Below are 21,143 nucleotides of genomic sequence, written 5' to 3'. Positions count from 1 at the left end.
ACTGCACTTAAATGGAACTTTGGGCAGCACAACTCAAAGTAGTAGGGATTGTATTTAAAACATTGTCTGTCTAGCCAAATTTAAATATGTATCAATAAAATGATGGCACACAGGATATTCAAAATCAACCAATCAGATATTTGCCTTGTTTTTCTAACATATAGCTCAGACCTACCTAATTGCTGATTTCCTCTTCAAGGTTCATTATACAGAATGCTATGTCCCTTTTTACACTAGATCTAAATGTGCTTGCATTGTTAATGAAACTGTAAAAAAAACAAAACTTTTTAGATGAAAAATAAAATGTCTCTTATGTTGCACTAATGTGATGATGTTGCCTTGTGAAACATCAAGGAGAGAGAGACAAAGGCTCCTATACCACAGAATACATACACCCTTACACATTTACAGTGTCAAAAAATAATATATATAATTTTCCTATATTTTCCTATCTTTTGTGTGATCAAAGTATTTTCTTTTAGCAGAAATGTTCAGCTCAGGAGTAAAGAAGGCTGCAGACAGTGAAAATAACAACAATAATACTAATATTAAAAAGAAGAATTGCAATTTATGGACATTGAAAAAGCACTTAGGTTTTGATCTAATGTTTTGTAATGCTGACAAGCACATTTCATTATGTCCTTATAATAAACTGATGAATAGGCCTTACTGGTATTAGAAATGACATTTCTGACATCCCAGAAACCATTTTTAACAGTTGATTTTCAGTTTCATATTTTAAACCCTGCAGAACAACAAAATAATTGGAAATAAGTGCTTTATTTTTCTTCCTATGTGGTAATTCCTAATGACCTGTCATGTATTTTACTATTTACGGATGTTCTTGTTTGGTATTTTGAATGTATTTTAACCATTATAACTACTGTATATGCTGATTTTCTATATGAATATTATAAATATATATATATATATATATATATATATATATATATATATATATATATATATATATATATATATATATATAGGTACGGGTTCTGTTATTCAGAATGCTCGGGACCTGTTGTTTTCCAGATAAAACATCTCAGGCTTGGATTTGTGGCTGGGCCTAGGGCGGCGAAATTTTAGGGGAGGCATGCCGCTAAGCCGCATGCTAATGTGCATTGGGAATGCACAGTTCCCCAGCACTATGTCTCTTGCGTGCATAGGGGTGGTGTGCGCAGAGGGGCGGGTGCTAGGACCATGGGGCCTCGGGTCACCGCTGAGGGAAATCCGGCCCTGAGGGATCTTTCCGTAATTTGGATCACTATACCTTAAGTCTAAAAAGTATTTAAACATTAAATTAACCCCATAGCATCGTTTGTCCTCCAATAAGGATTACTTATATCTTAGTTAAGATCAAGTACGAGGTATTGACACAGAAAAAAGTAAATTGTTTTTAAACACTTGAATTATTTCATTACAATAGAGTCAGTAAATGCTACTGGATTTCTGGTTGCCATAGGTGACTAGACCCTGAAGCCTCCCCAGATTCCCAGTTATTAATCAGCAATATGCAAGTACACATTTTTGAGTGGTACTAACCTGTGTAGAGCCTATGTGGGTCTGGAATACTTTAATGGGTGATAAATATACCATATGCCATGCTATGGGGCCAGTATGCCTGAAAAACCTATGAAAAGGTGAAATTGTCTGAAGAATGAAAGTATGAAGATAAGATATTTTAGATTGTTATATGCTATTCTGTATCCCTTGTATATTAGACTTCTTTTTCTAAGTTAGCCAACAGCAAACTAGTTAACTAATGAATAGAATGTGTTAAATATGTAAATTAGCAGATGTTTTCAATACTTGAAAACTAGCAGCAGTTAATTTAACCACCAGTCTTATGAAATGCTCTCATTCTTCTCTATATTTTCCTGACTCACTACTGTTGTTGTCTATAGTCTGATTCTTCTCATCTAAATTCTCCAGCCAGCTTTCCTCCTTATCTCTGCCCCACAGCCTGATCCATGTTTGCTGTATTCCCTCACAGTCCTATAGCAGCCTTGCTGTGCCCCAAGTCAAGTCTGCCATGTTTGTTTCTGTGTTTGTGTTCCAGCAACATGTCCTTTGTTATCTCTCTCCATAATATTTGTTACCATTTCAGACACTGGACAAGTTGTTTAGTTTCCCCATGCAATTTATAGCAAAATTTGGTTTTAGGCTCTATGAGGCAGTTAACTTACAATTTAAAAAGGTGAAAATACATAAGGAATGGGTGAATGTTACGCAAGAAGAAGATTGCTGCTAATATATTTAAAGAAATAATATACAGTATATATATATGTATATATATATATAGAGAGCAGTCCATGAAAGCACTCACAGCGATCACCATCCAGTGTGTATCAAAAAGTTATTTATTGGTGCATGGTGTATCAACGCGTTTCGGCTCACCTGGAGCCGTCGTCAGGTGAGCCGAAACGCGTTGATACACCATGCACCAATAAATAACTTTTTGATACACACTGGATGGTGATCGCTGTGAGTGCTTTCATGGACTGCTCTGAATATTTTTGGATAGCACCCAGCAAGTGACTATATGAGTGGTGAGTGCCGATAATCCCCACATATATATATGTATATATATATCTTGCTACTATAAGGGGCCTGTTTATTAAATCTCAATTTATCTGGCCTTCTTCTGGCTGGGTTTTAAAGGGAAAAAACACAAATTTTTCGAGATTTATTATGCTTTGAAGCAAAATCCGAATCCGAACATACTCCAGCTAAAACCTGTCGAAATTATGTAGAAGTAAATGACAGATGGTCCCTTTAACAATAAAAACATGGTTTTTACCTTTGGGATTCTCAATAGTTTTGGGCTGTTTGCTCTGGTTTTCAGTCACTAATCCGATAAATTCGTACTTTCAGGGTGACAGTTCGATAAAGTTGAGTTTTCTGATCGACAATTTGAAAAAGTTGGACGATTCGAATTAACGTTTGATTTTGTTGTGTCTTTTTCGATAAATTTGATTGGTAATTTAAGAGGATTCGGGTTTGGGGGTGTTCAAATGTTTTTAACAAAGTGAGAAAAAGTCAAGTTTTTGTAAGTAACCCCCTAAATATGTAATATCCTTATAAATCATAATGACCTGTAATTGCTTTAGATCACAGGCAAAGTGCTTTTATTCAGGTCATAGAGCTCTAAGGTTACACATGCAGTCTAATCTGAAATGAAAGGGCTGGAATTGGATTGGAATTGGATGCTGCATATACTGTATTTGCTTGTAAGTGCAACATTTTACATATCTCATTAAACCAAAGTAAATTAATTAGGCCACAAATCTATATTTATTTGTTTGACCACAGGATCACATAATTGGGTCCATGGGTGATGTGCTAGTGCAGCAAACAGTAAATTAATTGACATTATTTGCTCTGTTGTCACCATGTAACAAGATTTTTGTGATTAAAATAGATTTTTTTTGCCTGTTTCTGAGCATGTAAATGATTAAACGGTTATAAAAGAAAGATGACTGAAAACATAAAAACATGTGATACAAGAAAAGAAAAGAGCAGGTTCATTTACAGACTATGAGTATTTGTTGGATTTACCATATGGAAAGCTTCAGGTGGGCCAAAATATACAAAACTATTAAATGTTAATAGAGGGAAAAAAGCCAGAGCAAAGGGCATTAAAATAAGTACATATTCTCATATGCGATTTGTAGGTCTGCAAAGCTACTTTCTGGCAGGGGGCTTATTTACTTATCAATAAATAAATATGTTTTACTTCACCTGCTGAGAGCCATATGCTGCACCAAGTACCTGGAGGAGAATGCACTTCTGCTTTGGAAGTGATCATATTGACTAGAAAACAGCTATACATCCGTGGAAAGTAAAACCAAATATTACTCAACTAGTGCAGAAATCTAGAGATCAGGAAAGGGGAAGTGCAGGTCTCATTCATAATTTGGCAAACCACTTTAAATGGTGGAGAATAAAATAAACCAGTAATAAGGCATTAAAAAGATCAGACTATACTCCCCTTACATTTAAAAAGATATTGATGAATGGCCCTACTACTCACTACTGGCAAGAAGAGGACAGGTCTTTGCGTCATAGGAATGCCCTGAGATCCAGCCATACCGGCAGGAGATAAGGAAAATATTAAATACTGCTATACCACATAATTATGGTAAGGTATTGGACATGTAATCCAGAATGCTGGGGACCAGGAAATTTGGATTTAGAAGTTTACTAAAAAATAATTTAAATATTAAATAATCGCAAAAGGGTTGTTTTTTCACCAATATGGATTTATACAGCTTAGTTACCATAAAGTACAATATACTGCTTTATTATTACAGAGAAGAAAAATTCAATTAAAAAATTATGGCCTTCCCATAATTGGAGCTTTCTAGTTAATGGGTTTCTAAATAACAGATCTCATACCTATACTATAGCAAATTTACTTGCTCTAGGAATGAGTCTAGACCTTGTAAATATTTCCAATTTGCATCCCAAGTCCTCAATATCTCCTCCGCTCCCATATGTGTGTTTTGCTTGTCATTAAAGGGGTTGTTCACCTTTGAGTTAACTTTTAATATGATGTAGATATTGATATTCTGAGATACTTTGTTTTCAATTTCTATTATTTATGTTTTTTGAGTTATTTAGCTTTGTATTCAGCAGCTCTCCAGTTTGCAATTTCAGCAATCTGGTTGCTAGGGTCCAAATTACCCTAGCAACAATGCAATAAGTAGAATAAGAGTCTGAATTATGAATAGCAGAGGGACTGAATAAAAAGATATGTAATAAAAAGTAGCAATAACAACAAATGCATTTGTATAACACTGCATTTGTTATTAGATTAGGTCAGTGAGCCCCATTTGAAAGCTGGAGAGTGTCAGAAGAAGAAGACAAACAAATAATGATGATCGATTGAAGAGTATCATATATTTACTGACCCTTTTTTATTGCAAGCGACCGTAAAATATGATGTTTAGCAATAACTTATTTTGATCAACATATATATTTTTCAACTGCTAACGCTAAGTGATGCACATATTCATTTAGGAAGGTGATAGAACTCTGCTTCCGAAAATCAACACAAGCTTATCTGATGTACACAACACAGCTCAGCATGGCGCTGCTTACTTTTCACTTTTCACAAGTCCTGCTCTTTGTAGGACAGAAAAGCTGAAAATGTTTTCTGCTTAGTGCATTTTTTTTCTGTATCTATGGAAACCAGTTGGACCACCTACCATTTATGGCTTAACAGAACTGTGAGGGACTGAAGCTGTGAAAACACATTTATATCCATTGCTTTACATGTTTCTCAAAAAGATGTTCTTGTAAAAAGACTATAACAATCATAAATGAATAAATGGTTGTTTTCCAAGAGGAAGCATAGATCTTGATGGTTTCAAAACCAAAGTTTCAATTCGACCCTTGATAAATCTGCCCATAGAGTTAGCCCATCCATTTTTTACTTTCACACCCTCAAGTTTGAGACATTTTTATGAGTAAAAAATGTGATTTCTGGCTAGATAAAGCTACAAAATCAAAAAGGAATTATTTATGACTTCAATACTCATAATTCCAAACAGCAGGGCTACTATGGGAAAAAAGGACATAAGATGAGGCTGAGTGATACACCTGCTTGGATTACAATATGTGGGTGTCAGTCCATTACTTCAGTTTTCTTTGATCCGAGGAGCAAGTGCTTACATATATATTTATATTATAAAAGAATGAAAGTGCAGAGATTTAATTGGATATCTAATGGATATTTTGGGAAAAAAACCTACAGAGAAAGCCTACAATGAACTAATAGCAGTTCGGAGACAGGATGTGTGTTGAAAACCATAAAAACATCAGTAAAAATGTTCTTATCCTAGGAATTAATGCCATGGGAAGAACCTCTTTGAAGCTCATGTAGGTTTGGCTTTGAAGCCAGATACTTTATTGGAAAAGCAAACCCGCATGACATTGTAATGTATCCTGTGGTAAAGCTATACAACATCCTGCAAACAATAAGGGATGTTTACTTTTGCATTCCTTCTTCTTCTGCACAGGGGCTGGATGATGCAGTAAGAGCTAACACATCTGAGGGAGGGAAGCCATTAAGCTGTACCAATATGAGTTATGGTACAGTAGGTTTTTCTTGATGGAGCCCTGAGGAAGAAGAATGAGGCAGATAGACGTGTCTCCCTATGTAGCAGGTGTGTTTGCCTTTACACATGCATCCCATAAATAAATACACCCACTCCATTCCTTATTTTTGACCACTAAACCATGTCCATTCACTTTGGAATCAAAAGTGGAATAATTCAATTAAAATGTAATGATTTTTTTTCTAATGTTTACAAATCTGTCATCTCTCGTATCTGCTCGTCTCACAACACCCTTCAATCTGTTCTAGAACTGTGTGATAGTGTATTTTTCTAGCCTTCAGTAGAACAAATATTGTATTTAGTGTTGTCAAGGAGATAGTGCCAACTTATGCTTTAGTTAAAAAAAGAATACCTGCGAGAATCCAATATCCAATATACCGGTCACAAGAAAATAACTTTGCAATTTCTCCCCCCCCCACGCGCCCCCCCCAGTAACATCTTATAACAGAAGTGATTTTCTGCAGAAGCAAATTGGAGACTGTACCTTTTAATCAGATGTGCTCTGCTGTTCACATAGTTTGTATCGAATGTGTAGTTTTCGGTCTGAAGAAAAAGAAGAAGAGAGAGAGAGAGAGAGCGGTTAGAGGCCCACATAGCAATTTATAGCTGGGTTGAAGAATTACTAAAAGCGGGCAGAGGAGAGTGATGTCACCTCCGAGTGTTCAGGTCATGAATCTGAAATAAAATGAAAATGTGATAAAATAAGTGTTGCAGGACTAGAGATAACATGATAAGGAAAAACTGACAGCATTTATAGTGCCACGCGGCTCTCTTTTATTTATGACCTTGCCGGGTGAAACAAATTTTGCAGTCGTGATTACATTTATTTAATGCTATTTTCCTCTTCCATGCCTAAGAATTGTAGTAATTTCATTTATTGAAATAGAGAGACATATATGTGTGTAAATGTGTTATGTTCTGTAAGAGTGTGCATGGTAGAACATATTCCTTTATTCAGCAATTAAAAAGAATTACTAATTAGAACATTGTCCCATTTAACTATGCCCCTATTAATATAACAGTCTAATTACTTTAACTTGCTTTCTTCACTTAATTTATTATATATGCCCTTTCCTCCTCCCTCAGGTGCAGTTATCAATCACTTCAAAGCCCCTTGTTCTTAATTCGCTATATCCTAAGCAAGACAATAATCATGAATTAATATCCCATTATAAAACCAGAGAATTCAGCTTAAGAAGGGGCGTATGACACAGCTAAAACATGATCCTGACTGGATCTAAGAAGCTGCTACTAATGCCACACATACACTAGGCACGAGGATGTTCCTCTTAATTATGCCTCCTTTTACCCATTTGAATAGGCCCTGTGCTCTTTTCTATGCTTCCTGGTATGGGTGCAATACATTTGTGCAAGTGCAAAAATTCTGAACAGAGCAAAGAAAAATACAGTTTTTGAGGGTTTTTTCCATTTCCATAGCAGTAAAGTACAGTATTCTGCAATATCAGGCCTCTGGGTGAAGACACATTCAGAGTTTTGAAGGCAATTTGACTGATTTAGAATGAAACTGAAGCTAGCATGGTATGAATTGAATAAACTGAATATTAGCAGGTCAGTGTATGGTAATCATTCTGCCAGTGTTATGCCTATCAACAGAGCATGACTTGTCTGTCTGTCAGCTGTAAATATCAGAAATATCTTATTTTCAAGTTGCACTTATGCTGGTTAAAGTAGATCTCTAGTTAGAAGGAGTGAAATATTTCTACACTGATACTTGGTGATTGGAGCCCACATGAGATCCTGCCATGATACTTGATGATTATTCCCTATAAACTCGAACAGACACACACACACTGGGCTCTTTATAGACAAACAGATTCAGCTAATCCAAAACAGTTGTTCGCATTTTTATTTTCTACTCCCAAGGTGGGTATTGTTCTTCATATTCATAATATTGGTTTTTAAATCAAACATAATATCGGGCAATATTTCTACATTTATTTTATTTGTTGACGCCAGGGAAAAATTGATTATTACAGTACAGCAACTTGCTAGGGGTGAACTCTAAGGACTGCAAAAGAAGGGACAGGTGTGTGCCCTCCACCCTCCGCCTTGGGCAGCCATTAGGCTCAGCTTTCTTTAATCTTTGGCAAATCAATATGTGGTACTTAATATGCTTTAAACCCGATAATTTCTGATAATATCTGTTTCCTGAAGCATCCAGGGATAATGTCATGTGGCGGTTACACACCATGATAATGACTTTGATAATGATAATGTTTGCCCAACCTATCTGTATGACAGCAACAAGGGCAACTGTCACCTTATGCACTCACCCAAAAATACATATAGCCTGGCAACACATAAATGACACTAGGGACACTTTGAACTGTCAGTCCTCCGTTGATGTGATAAACTGGGACTAAGATGGGCAAGTCAAAGGGTTAGACTGAACAACACCAGATCAGGTCAACCCTATTGCATCTTTCTAGAGTAACCAAAATGTGAACTGGAACATAACCTGCTGATTTATTCTAGCCTGTTAGTTGCTACACACATGACAATTGTCACATCTATTACTGGAGCTAGGAGATGGCTTGGCTGAGGCTTATGGCAGTGGTATTTTGTTAGTTTTCCTAATATAAGTTCAAGGAGTTCCTCCCAGCAAAATGTATCCACTATCTCCTTTAATAATTATTGGAGTCTCCTGCTTTATTTACCTGTTAACTACAGAACATGCAAGGCATTACAGAGATTATACATTATTTACATATTCAGTCCCTGCCCCCGTGGAGGTTACAGTTTAAGGCCCCTATAACATTCACATACAACAGAGCATTAATGCGCTTGTTCTTCAACAAAACATACTGGGAGAAGCTTCTTGGGATACAGGAGAAAGTCTGTCATTACAGCTGAATATTTCAGGCTTTGGTGGTCTTTACACAACTGGAAGCAGATAAAATGGCAACTGGATCACTAGAGACCACATATGATAGCTAATGTGACCACAATCTGTTTGGGAATTACTTCAGATTCCCAAACAGAGATTATTCTGCATGTATCATGATAACAGCAAGTTCAATGGTATTTCTGATTTCAATGCAATTAACATATTAATGACTGCAGTTCTTTTGCATGACTATAAAAAGGATAAAAACCGAAATGCATTAAAGTCCCTGTCCAAATTTTAAAGGTATGAAATCCAGAAAGACCTTGATAGATGTAGAATCCAGCAAATCATTGACTGCTGGTCCCCAACATCACTCCCTAAACATCATCATTCCACCCCTATCATTTCTCTACTCCCATCTGGACCTCAGCAGGAGTGAAGGTGGCAACCCTTGTCCCATCTAAGGGGAGGACTTAATATAAAGGATAGAAGTCCTACTGGTGTCCCTCCAGGACTGTGGCTGGACTTCCTCAAATGCATAGCTAACAATGTCATTTAAAATATTAACCCATTCTGCTATGCTGGCTGCAAATGGTATTATGAAAATATAAATCTACTATAAGTGCTTCCTAAGCACATTTCCTTTTATCTGAGCGAGAGCGGAAAAAAAATAAGAACATTTCCAAATACGTGCAACATGCCAGGCAGAGGGATGATGCAGCTTCCAATTCAAAGATATTTGTCATTGAAACAGCTCTCGCTCTCTGTTAATCATGGAAACATATAATGCATTTATCAAATGAATATTTTATTCAAACTATATAAATAAAAGCTCTAAAAATGCGCTTGTGCAGCTGGTACCGCTCCGGGGAAAAAAATGATCATCTATAGCTGGGTAATAAATAGCAAGTGAAGACTAATGCATCAACAAGTCTAACGCTTTTGTAATCAGACACGGTGGGGTGGAAGGAGAGGGAGAAGTCAGAGCAGCACATAAGGGTGATTAATCTAAAATCAAAGTGTAAGCCATTTCTAGGGAGGACAGACTGTTGTACCAAGATAATAAAGCAGAAGAAATGCTGGTAAAGACTGACCTTTTCTGAAATACAATATCTAATTTAGCAAACAGCAGCCTCCCAGTGAGAAACATGTTATCCTGTTAAAGCTAAGGGAGTTGGTATAATGCTCACCACAGCTCCGTTATTGCTTTCCCCTAGTAATTACTGCTGCAGATTTGTGCAAGAGTTTTACTGCAGAAAACAGCCATCAGCTAAAGGTCTACTTCCCTAAAAATAATAATAATAAAAAAAGGCATGGAAAAGATTTTTTTCACTGACACTACTGGGTGGTTAAAGAAGAACCATTTGCATTCAAAGTGAAATCCTTCCATTATCATAGGATCTCCACTAGTTTAAAGAATCATATGTACTTTCAAGGGGAGCAGATTTGTGTGCCGAAGCTTTTTTTTTCTGGTAAATGAGAGAACGTCTGTCTGTGCTCCCTTCCTACTCATGTCTTATGATAAAGTTTATACAGAGAGATCAAGGCAGAGCAAGAGAACAATCACATCTAAAAAAAGGCAGAGCAAACAAGCCCACTGTACATGAAGACATAACTAGCAGAAATATAAAGCAAAACATGAAGGATCATTTTTAAAACGTACTTTAATTAAGAATACATTTTGTTAAATCTATTTTGTCTTCAATAGAATGTACATTATGAGCACAGCATCCCTAGTGGGCATAGATAGATATTACTCCCATTCATATGTATGTGTATATATCTATTTACATTAAAAGGAGAGTCATGTGATTATTATAGGTGGCTTGGTTATGGTGGCCCACTTTATTCATAGTACTTTGGCACTGTTTCTTCTATGATAGAGGTGCCTACTTTTAAAGTCTTGCAGGAGGTTTTGGCAGTAGCTATAGAATGTAAAGGGAGGATAACACCAGGGACTGACTGGACCAGCAGGCCCCGGCTCTCGTTGGTCCCTCAAGCCCAGAACCACTCCCTGCCCAAACCTGTCACTGCTGTTCCTGGCTTCTCTCTCCTACCCCAGTCGCCAGTCACTGAATTGAAAAAAGTGTGCATGCGCAAGGGAGGGCTGGGCTTGTGGCAGAGATGGGGGGCTCAGAGGGGGCTTTGCTGAAGGGGGAGGAGCCCTTGAAACAGCAGTTCCGGTGGGCCACAGGCCCCCCAGTCTGACCCTGGATAACACTCCAGTGCCCTGCTGGTTTTTTTCCTGGTACAGGTATCCATAACCCCATAATCCAGAAAGCTCAGAATTAGGGGAAGGCCATCTCCCATAGACTTTGTTTTAATCAAATAAATATGATTTTTTTAAATGTCTTTTCTTTTTCTCTGTAATAATAAAACAGTACCTTGTACTTGATCTAAGATATAATTAAAGGAAAACATTACCCCCAAAATTAATATTTAAGCAACAGTTTATATCAAATTAAGTGGAATATTAAAGAATCTTATCAAACTGGTATATTTATTTAAGTAAATATTGCCCTTTTACATCTCTTGCCTTGAACCACCATTTTGTGATGGTCTTTATACTGCCTCAGACATCACCTGACCAGAAATACTACAACTCTAACTCTAACAGGAAGAAGTGTTGAAGCAAAAGACAGAACTCTGTAATTTTAAGAAGACTAAGGGGGTTATTTATCAAAATCCGAATTTTTCAGACTTTTTAAACAAAAAAGTCCAACCAAACTAGAATCCACGATTTATCCTTTTATATCAATTAAATTGTGAAATCAGTGGAAAAGCCTGAAATGTTCGGATTATCTTATGAAACCCAGCACAGACAATATCTTCAAAATGCAAACAGAACCTCTGTCATCGACTTCTACAGGATTTCTACATGTTGAAGATGGAGTATTTTCGGAATCTGACTTTTTCCAGTCTCGGGTTATAATCAATCTCAAAAATTCAAGTTTTTTTTTTCCACTAAAAATTTGGATTTCCTAGTAATTAAACCAGAATTTTTCGATTTTTTAGCATACAGACTTTAATATATAACCCCCTTAATGTATGAAGAACCAAATTACAGAAATATCCCTAAATCCTAGATCCCAAGCAGTGTGCTAATAAAAGCTACTGTATCAGCACAACACCTCCTCCAGTCACTAAGCTCATTTATGAACAGAAGTGCCAAGTGCTAATTGGATGCAAGATAGAGTACAACTATCCAGAAAGGTAGTAGCATCCCTGCATGTTCCTTGTCAGGGCCAGTTAGCCTGTTCTATTGAAACATGGTATTTCAAGGTACACTTAGCGGGGTGTCCCAAGTTGGCTGAAGTGATGCCATTCAAACACAGATCCAAGGGGGAAAAAAGAGGGCTGCTAAAGTGTGCCGGATTGTGTATTATGTATGCAAGCTGTGGAGGATGTAACTAAGTGTGTGTGCTGGAATTCTGGGGGAAATGTTGCATTGTGGGCAGAAATTTGCTTCTGAATTTCGTACTTTTTTTCTCACATTCACATTAATATTCAGACACCTTGAATGATGGCAACAGGCACTGGCCCTCCATGAGAAACAGGCACAAAAACATCCAAACGATACGCTAAGCTTTCAGGCAACATACATAATTAAAAACAGGAATAAGACACTGACTTAATTGACAGATTTTGAGGTCAAAAAGGCCTGATAAAAAGGTTATTTATTTTCAACATTCCCTACTACAAATGACTTAAAGTTAACAGCAGGAAAATACTCCTGTGCCACAGCTGTCTGGTCTAACCTAAGCTATGATAGGAGCATCAGCTAAACTAGCAAACATCTCTCTCTTTTGTTATTGTTAAATGAACCATTCAGCACCAGGGCATTTAAACAAGTCCTACACCCTCTAATATATACAGTAGAATCTAGTCTGAGAGCACAGTGTAAGCTTTCAGGCTAAAGATTCATATATTTTCTATTCAGTTCCGAAAAAGTTGACCTCACATACCTATATATAATAGAAGTAAAATACTGGTATAGATATATAACATATATTTATAATGCAAGGATTTTATGTAGAAAAAGTCTAAAGGGGGAATGTAATAAAAGTCTGTAATGAAAAAAAGATTTGCAATGGGAAAAATTCTCTGCGAATAAATTTGCCTTTGTGCGAATTTAATATAGCTTTTGTGAACCCGGAAACTGTTTAGCGACCACTTCCGACTGTGGAAGAAGGTTTGCGAATTTTATAGTTAGTGCCAGTGCGCAGTGAATGGAATAAAAGTTCTTAATGAAAAAGTTGTTATGTTTGTTCCAAAAGATTACGACACCTACAAGCTCTTCTTAAAAGTGGGCAATGCGCAATTAAAATTTGCAATGCGCAATTAAATTCGCAATCTAATAACAGTTTAAGGAAGAGTATTACATTGCAAAATTAGACTTTTTATTCTTATTTGTGCTGATTGTTTTGTTCTTTGCGACTTTTATTACATTCCCCCATAAGTAACTAAGAGCTAATGGACCTAGGCAAGCTTCCACGGGCTAACTCTATATTGTACACTGGATTTTGTTTACTCATGTGGGTCTACATGGGCCACACAAGAGGAGAGAATCCAGGGCACTAAAGATTTTGACCAATGCAGACAGCACTTTGTTCAAAATCTTATGATTAATTACATTTTTGCTGAACTGCTTGGGTTTACCACATGGTACAACAATGGAGATCTTTGGCAGGGGGAGCAGAATTCTACCCACTAAAGAATCAAGCAGAGAAGGTCTCCCAAATGTATCCATATGTCCAGTTATTACATTTTCATTTTGCTACTAAAAGTAACCACAGGGTAAGAGCTCAATTAAGTGAACAAATGAATAGTGGACTGAATGACAAAAAGGTGATATGCCAAGTTTAAATAATTTCATAGAAACGATTTAAAGTAAATATTTTTGGGACTTGTTAAATGTTTGGGACCTGGGGTTTTCTTTATAAGTTTTCTTTTGATAACTTGAACCCCCATACCTCAAGTCTTCTTAAAATTAGTATAAACATTAAATAAATCTAATAATATTGTTTTGGCTCCAATAAGGATTAAATAATTCTATCTTAGTTGGGCTCAAGTACAAAAAAAGAGAAAAAGGAAATCGTTTTATAAAAGTGAATGATTTCGTTAAAATGCAGTCTATAGGAGATGGCCTTTCCATAAATCAAAGCTTTCTGGATATTGGGTTTCCAGATAATGGATCCCATAACTGTACATACTGTACATTTTTTTTTTTTAAAAGGTAAGTTTTATTTCCTTTTGAACACAAACAATCATACATACATTACAAACAGTTGAGCAGACTGACACAAGTAAGGTACACAATATAGGTATAAAACAGAAGTTGACTCTGTGCATACTAGGGTAAGCATTGCTACTAGAAAGAGATGGAGAATTGTTATATCACAATGGCTAAGGTAGTTATCAGGCAGGTCAGGGCTAGTGAAACCTCCAGCGCTACTGCCAAGAAGGGTTGTCCAGACACAACTCCATCAGGGGGATTCGGATCAATGTCAGCCCACGGGCCCCATATGTTGTCAAATTTCGTCAGGGCGCCCCTGGACTCGTAGGTAAGTTTATAAAGAGGTACTACACTGTTAACCAGGTGCACCCAAGCTCTAAGAGAGGGTGAGAGGTTGCCCATCCAGTGCATTGCTATAGTTTTCTTTGCATAAAAGAGGAGGATGCGGTAGGCAATTCTGGGATATTTGGCTGGGACCAGTTCCTCTAAGACCCCCAGCAGACAAACAGTTGGAGAGATGACCCTTGGGAAATCTAAGTTGTCCGCTAAGTAGTTTACCACTCTCGTCCAGAAGTCTAAAATATGTTGGCACTCCCATATTAGATGGAAGAAGTCCGCACCCGGTTGCTGACACCTAGGACAGTTGTCGAGAGGGACTCGGCCCATTTGTTTAAGGCGTATAGGGGTTATATATACATGGTGTATAATTTTATACTGAATCAGCTTATCTTTTAGAGAAATGAGACCAGTGTACACATTGTCTATCGCCTCCTCCCAGTCATCCTATAATTTTAGTAGTCCACCAGTCCTGGGTAGTCAGGAAGGGTTTAGGACCAGATAGGAGAAGCCGGTGGTATAATCGGGACACCAATTTGGAGGGGCTAGGGTCACGGAGTATTTCTTCTATGACCAGGGAGGACTGTTGAGGGGTAAGGGAATGAAATTGGGAGTGAAAGGCATGTCGTAGCTGAAGGTATTGGAATAGTAAAATTTGCGTAGGGTGGGTCTTGCGTTGGAGAGCATGGTATGTGGGGAACGTCTGTGGATCAAGGAGGTCTTTCAGGCATTTAATGCCTTGGGTTGGCCAGAAGACGAACTCTGGTAGGGTTCTGAAGTGAGGTAGGTAGGAGTTTCCCCACAAAGGCAAGTGAGGGGACATTAGTGGAGGTTCACAACCCAAGACCTTGAGGGCTACCATCCAGGATTTGTGAGGGGTGGTTAACGTAGTTGGTAGAGAGCTGTAGTCCTTAAGGGATCGGTATGGGAAATTACGAAGACCCTCCCACGAGGCTACGAGGAGGGCCTGTAACTGCGAGTTGGGGTTATACGGGTCTGGGTTACATACTGTACATTTTTATTGTATAGTAAACTATTCTCATGTTCCTACCAATACCTGTGCACTTCTTTGCCTAGGCTGAGATGATTAATGGTTCAACATTTTGTAGCCAAAGGACTGTTATTTGAATTGTAAAGCTAATAGAAAATATGGTCAATCATGTTTTTAGGGTATGAAAATAACACACGCTGTCATGAAAATCCCCCAGTGTTATTGCACGTGCCCATTAATCTTACCTCCTTATATATTGTAAGCTCTAATGAGCAGGGGCCTATTTACCTCCTGTATCAATCAGTATTGATTTTTTATTTGTATGTTTGATGTAGATATCCTTCTACTGCACAGTCCTGAGGAATACGTCATAATTATAATAACATTCACATAACAATGATTCTTTAGTAGCATAAGGTGAAATGATTTAAAAAAAATGGATATACTTGGAAAATGCTGAATGTTTTGTTAATTTGAGGGAAAAATCCCACAAACCATTTGCATCACACTGTATTGTATGTAGCAACATATTTATTCACTGTAGCAATGTCTCTCTACGCAGTTCCAGAAACAAAAATGATAGCAGTGTGTGAGATTTATGGTGTGAAGCAGGTCAGTGTGAAATTAGTTGGTGGTCTCGGTCCACTTGCCAGCAAAGAGATGCACATGTTTAAAAAAGAGATGCACACGTTTAGAAATAGCCACGCACAGTCGCTTCTTCAGCATATAGATTGAATAGTCTCTTGTACAAAGGAATAATTACTCCTTGGCACACAGAGTGGCACATTAAGCAGGGCTAGAGCAGCTTGATTCATAGTTTAGCTTAGAGGGAATTAAAGAAATTCAGACAGTTGTATATAAAATTATGCTCATCTTAAATCTTTTGTGTCATGAAAGAATCCTGAGCATAGAAACATGAATATTTACCATTTGTGTGAGTTTCATTAAGCTATACAATAATTATATTTTCAGTTTTGCTATTCATACGTCAAATGCTGTTTTTACCCACAAATCATCTGGCCTTGGTAACAGCAACAACAACAACAAGTGTGATGTTCTGGATTAAATGCAGCAGTGTCTATTGTTACATAGTCCCTAACAAAATTCACTTACAGAAGTCTAAGTGGGGCCTCATTTGTGATGAAAGCGGATTATGACTAAAATCAGTTGAATTGGCAACTAAAGACCCAGGAAAAGTTATTGTCCTGCCTCATTCTATAGACAAAAGCCTTTCTCTGTTTAGTTAAATGGAAATTGTTCTCCTTCACTTACTTGTCAGTCCCCCCCCCCGGAGCTGCTTGCCTATTTCATATTATCTGGAACCTTTTACATTTTATCCAGGGCAGATGACTTGCTTATTTCACTTCAGCACACATTTGTAAGAGGAACTCCAAGCATGCCCATTTTATAAAACCAGGAGGGGATCAGTCATCCCAAGTCCTCTCAATAACATGGAAGTACAAAAGAATTGTAAAGGCAGCCATACATGGGTCAATCCTGTATAGTATCCAACCTATGTGCCCATGGATCAAACAGAAAGATACTATAAAAGGGGTCATACACAGCCAGAATACACCATGCACTAGCCTTCATCGTATGTACATTGGCAGATTCGTTTCCAAACCTGCCAAGTCAACAAACCAACCAATAACCAATAAACATCACTGAGAGAAAAACATCAAGCAGTTAAATTGTACAAAACTTTGGTTCTCACTTTTTTATTTCATATCTGCCCAGCTTAACCAATGATATATAGGGCTAATGTAGATGAAAGCATTGTTCAAACAATGATAAAGCAGGGGACAGTAGTTTTGTTGCTTCTAGTTAACCTTTATTGAACCGTCATCCAAATATGTTATATTATACCTCCCTAAATCTCAAATGAACACAATCATCTATCAAATATATCAAACATGTTTGGAGACATCCTACTGATATCTGTATCTGAGCTGAGCCACGCAAATATGGCACACCTTTGGAGAGATGAATGTCAGGCTCAGTTCCTTGCTGCTCGACCCCTGTTTTATCCTGAGTGTGATTAAGCAGGAGCTGTATAGACAGCCTTAGATGCCTTTCAACATACTGTACCTTAAAGGGCCACAATTAATCTTTTATAAGCATGCCTTTGTATTTGGGTAATAAAAAATATTAAGAAGTGACTGTATAGATGTTTTCTTTAGTTTCTTTATGATAGGGATATGTAAACAATTTTCTTATGGCATTTACATTTACTAGACAAAAATGCTTTGAGCCTTAATGCATGAATCTGCAGGGTGCCACTTTGAAGGTTATTTAGTTTGAGATATGCAGTCAAAACCTATTTCCTGCTCTGAATAATCCCATAAATATAGAATTACAATACGTTTTAACACATAAGGTTGACCAGAGCCAGGCGTAGTATTGGCACTTTGCTGCAACCACCCTTCCTGTTCTGCCCCAACCTACTTCCCTGAACCCCACAGACTGTGGAGACTAAACGAATCAATGCTTGCTATTCCTAATGTCGTTACTGAACTGGAAGAGGAATTGTCTAATTATTTTGTAACTAACATGACTGAAGGTGTCAAAATGTCGGTGATATGGGAAGCACATAAAGCATATATAAGAGGCATATTTCTGAAGTTAGGAAGCTCACGGAAAAAACAAAGAAACAAATTGGTAGACGATCTCACTAACGAATTACGCTCACTAGAGCAATCCCAGTTACTGTCTCCCTCCACCATTACGGCACTCAAAATTAAGACAAAACGGACGGAATTGAATATGTGTCTAACGAACGATGCAGAAAAACATTTAAGGTGGACCAAACAGAAATTTTATCAGAAAGGTAATAAAGCCGACACTCTTCTGGCCAATAAATTGAAAGGCAAAACTGGCTTCACACCTACTGTATACAAAAACTTGTTATTTTACAGGGAAACCCCACTGCCCATCCACAGCATATAGTAATGAGATTTCAGGCATTCTATCAAAAATTATATAAACAAGTACAAACTATATCTCCTATTAAATGTAAGGCCTACCTACAAGACTTGTCCCTGCCTACCCTAACTAATGTCCAGCAGGAATTTTTGGCACAACCCATATCAATTGCTGAAATCACTTCAGCTATTAAGAGCTTTAAAAATTCTAAAGCACCAGGCCCTGATGGCCTGAGTGCGCAATATTATAAGACCTTTGCAAAAATCTTAGCCCCTCATTTATGCCGTTTATATGCAGATATAGGCACTCTTGACCATTTTTGCCCGGAGACGTTAAGTGCATATATTTCCGCCATACCCAAGCCATCTAAAGATCCCACGAAAGCTGAAAATTACAGGCCAATATATAAATAAATAAAATTTACACCTCCCGATTGAATACCTTCATCGCTGACATTATCCACAAAGACCAAGTAGGCTTCATGTGAAATCGGCAAGCTAGTGATAAAGTAAGAAGGGTGGTGAATCTGTTACATGGGGCCAAGGAGGGGGGCACTCAGATGGTGCTCCTCTCCTTGGACCTTGAAAAAGCATTTGATTCTATATCTTGGGTGTATTTACGTGAAACACTGATTCATTACAATTTTCCTGTGAGCTTCCTAAATCATATTTTTGCAATGTATCAGAATCCAACTGCTAAGGTTAAGTATATGAATTTCACATCTGACCCGATTTTCATCCAAAGTGGTACGAGGCAGGGCTGCCCCCTCTCCCCTATTCTGTTTGCCCTATGCATGGAGCCCCTCAGTCAAGCGATTAGGCAATGCCCTGATGTATTTGGTTTAACACTTGCAAAGGAGGAATATAAATGCTGTCAATATGCCGACGATATCCTACTCACTATTGCTAAGCCGATGACATCCTTGCCCAACTTGTACCGCATCTTGAACCTCTTTAGTTGCATCTCTGGCCTTACTATCAACCCCACCAAAACGATAGCAATGGGACTTAACTTACCACGTCCACTTCAAAAACTGTTACAATTAAATTTTGACTTCACTTGGAAAGCAAGCTGTATGGACTACCTGGGAGTCAAAATTACATCGGAGTATTCCGCGTTGGCTCAATCTAACTATCCGCAGCTCATTAAATCTCTCCTCAAAGACCTTGAAAATAATATCTCATGGCTCGGTAGGGTATCAGCACTCAAAATGTCAATTTTGCCACGCATTCTGTATCTATTCCAAGTTATACCAGCTCCCCCACCCATGGGGCTGATCACCCAGTTACAACGAGCCAGCCAGAAGTTCCTATGGGGGAGCAGTAAACCACGGATTGCAAAAACTATAGTGTTTCGCCACCGGACCCAAGGAGGCATGGGTGTCCCAAAATATTTAAACTACTTCCACGCGGCTGTACTGGCACAACTTATTAAATGGCATGTAACCACCAACCCTCCAGCCTGGGTGGATATTGAAAGGTCACATTGCCCGTCTTTGGACTTACAACATCTACTATGGATAGAAAAATGCTCTCGACCCCCTCTTTCTAATCCGGTGATACAATTTGCACTGCTGACTTGGGACAAAATTAGGCGACAACACTCCATCATCTCTTCCCGTAACCCTGCCTCACCAATCTTCAATAATCCTGACTTCCCATCAGGATTACACTCTTTACCATTCCAGTGGTGGATTGACAAAGGCATTACCAAACTATTTCATTTACCCCAAGATGTTGTCAAGGATTGGCCATCGTTCCGAGACAAGTATCAAGCTCCTGATTCCGAAATCTTTCGCTTTTACCAAATTCAGCACTACTCAAAGTCCATTTGTGCTAAATACCCTCAGCAATCTTTCACCATATACGAAACTTACTGTTTAAAATACCCTACATCGCAAAGGCTCATAGTTCCATTGTATAATTATTTGACTAACACTGCCCCACTAATGGGACTTAAATACATTCTGGATTGGACCCAAGAACTGCAACTTGACTTGGAGGAAGCGGATTGGATACAGGCAATAGAACGGTCCAACCACTGTTCCATTAACATATCTGCTAAGGAAACCTCGTACAAAGTACTGAGCAGATGGTACATGGTACCTGCCCGCAAAGCAAAATGGGACCCCACTGCTAACCCTTGCTGCTTAAGGGGTTGCCAAGACCAGGGCACAATGACTCACATCTGGTGGTCCTGCCCGCAAGTACAGAGATTTTTGCGTAGATTATACCAGTTAATCTACTCAGTTTTAGATATCAATCTACCCAAACACCCAGCACAAGCAATACTCAATTGCACCATAAAGGATATACCAGCACCTGCACATACGTTGATAACGCATATATTTACAGCAGCAAAACAGATTATAGCAAAGTCCTGGCTATCTACCTCCTTACAATTTGGGGAACTGAAGGCTAGAATTAACGCTACCTTTATAATGGAAAAACTAACTAGTATACTACACAATAAACAAAAGCGATTTCATGTGGTGTGGGACCCTTGGGTTAGATATAACTTTCCTCATGGCTTTAACCATACTACTTTGTCATTGTAACGCCGCTTGCTCTCCTCCAACATGCATAGGACAAACAGAAAACAGAAAACAGACACCAGTAAATTACTCTCGGACAACTGCATACTAACATCCGAGCACTAGGGTGCTAAGTTCCCAATTTCCATATT

At 38.0% G+C, this 21,143-nt stretch overlaps 1 protein-coding gene across 2 annotated transcripts in view; it reads right to left on the bottom strand.

Moving 5' to 3' along the window:
- LOC108700113 (protocadherin-19) overlaps window positions 1–21,143 on the bottom strand; it is a 125,051-nt gene that overhangs the window by 48,551 nt on the left and 55,357 nt on the right. For both annotated transcript variants that reach the window (XM_018232996.2, XM_018232995.2), the window contains one exon: window positions 6,610–6,668. In XM_018232996.2, coding sequence (XP_018088485.1) covers window positions 6,610–6,668 — 59 coding nt within the window. The remainder of the gene's footprint in view (window positions 1–6,609; window positions 6,669–21,143) is intronic.

This window comes from Xenopus laevis, chromosome 8S (genome assembly GCF_017654675.1).
Source record: "Xenopus laevis strain J_2021 chromosome 8S, Xenopus_laevis_v10.1, whole genome shotgun sequence".
Taxonomy (NCBI): domain Eukaryota; kingdom Metazoa; phylum Chordata; class Amphibia; order Anura; family Pipidae; genus Xenopus; species Xenopus laevis.
Note: the sequence above shows the minus strand (reverse complement) of the source record. Positions and strands in the feature narration are given on the sequence as shown.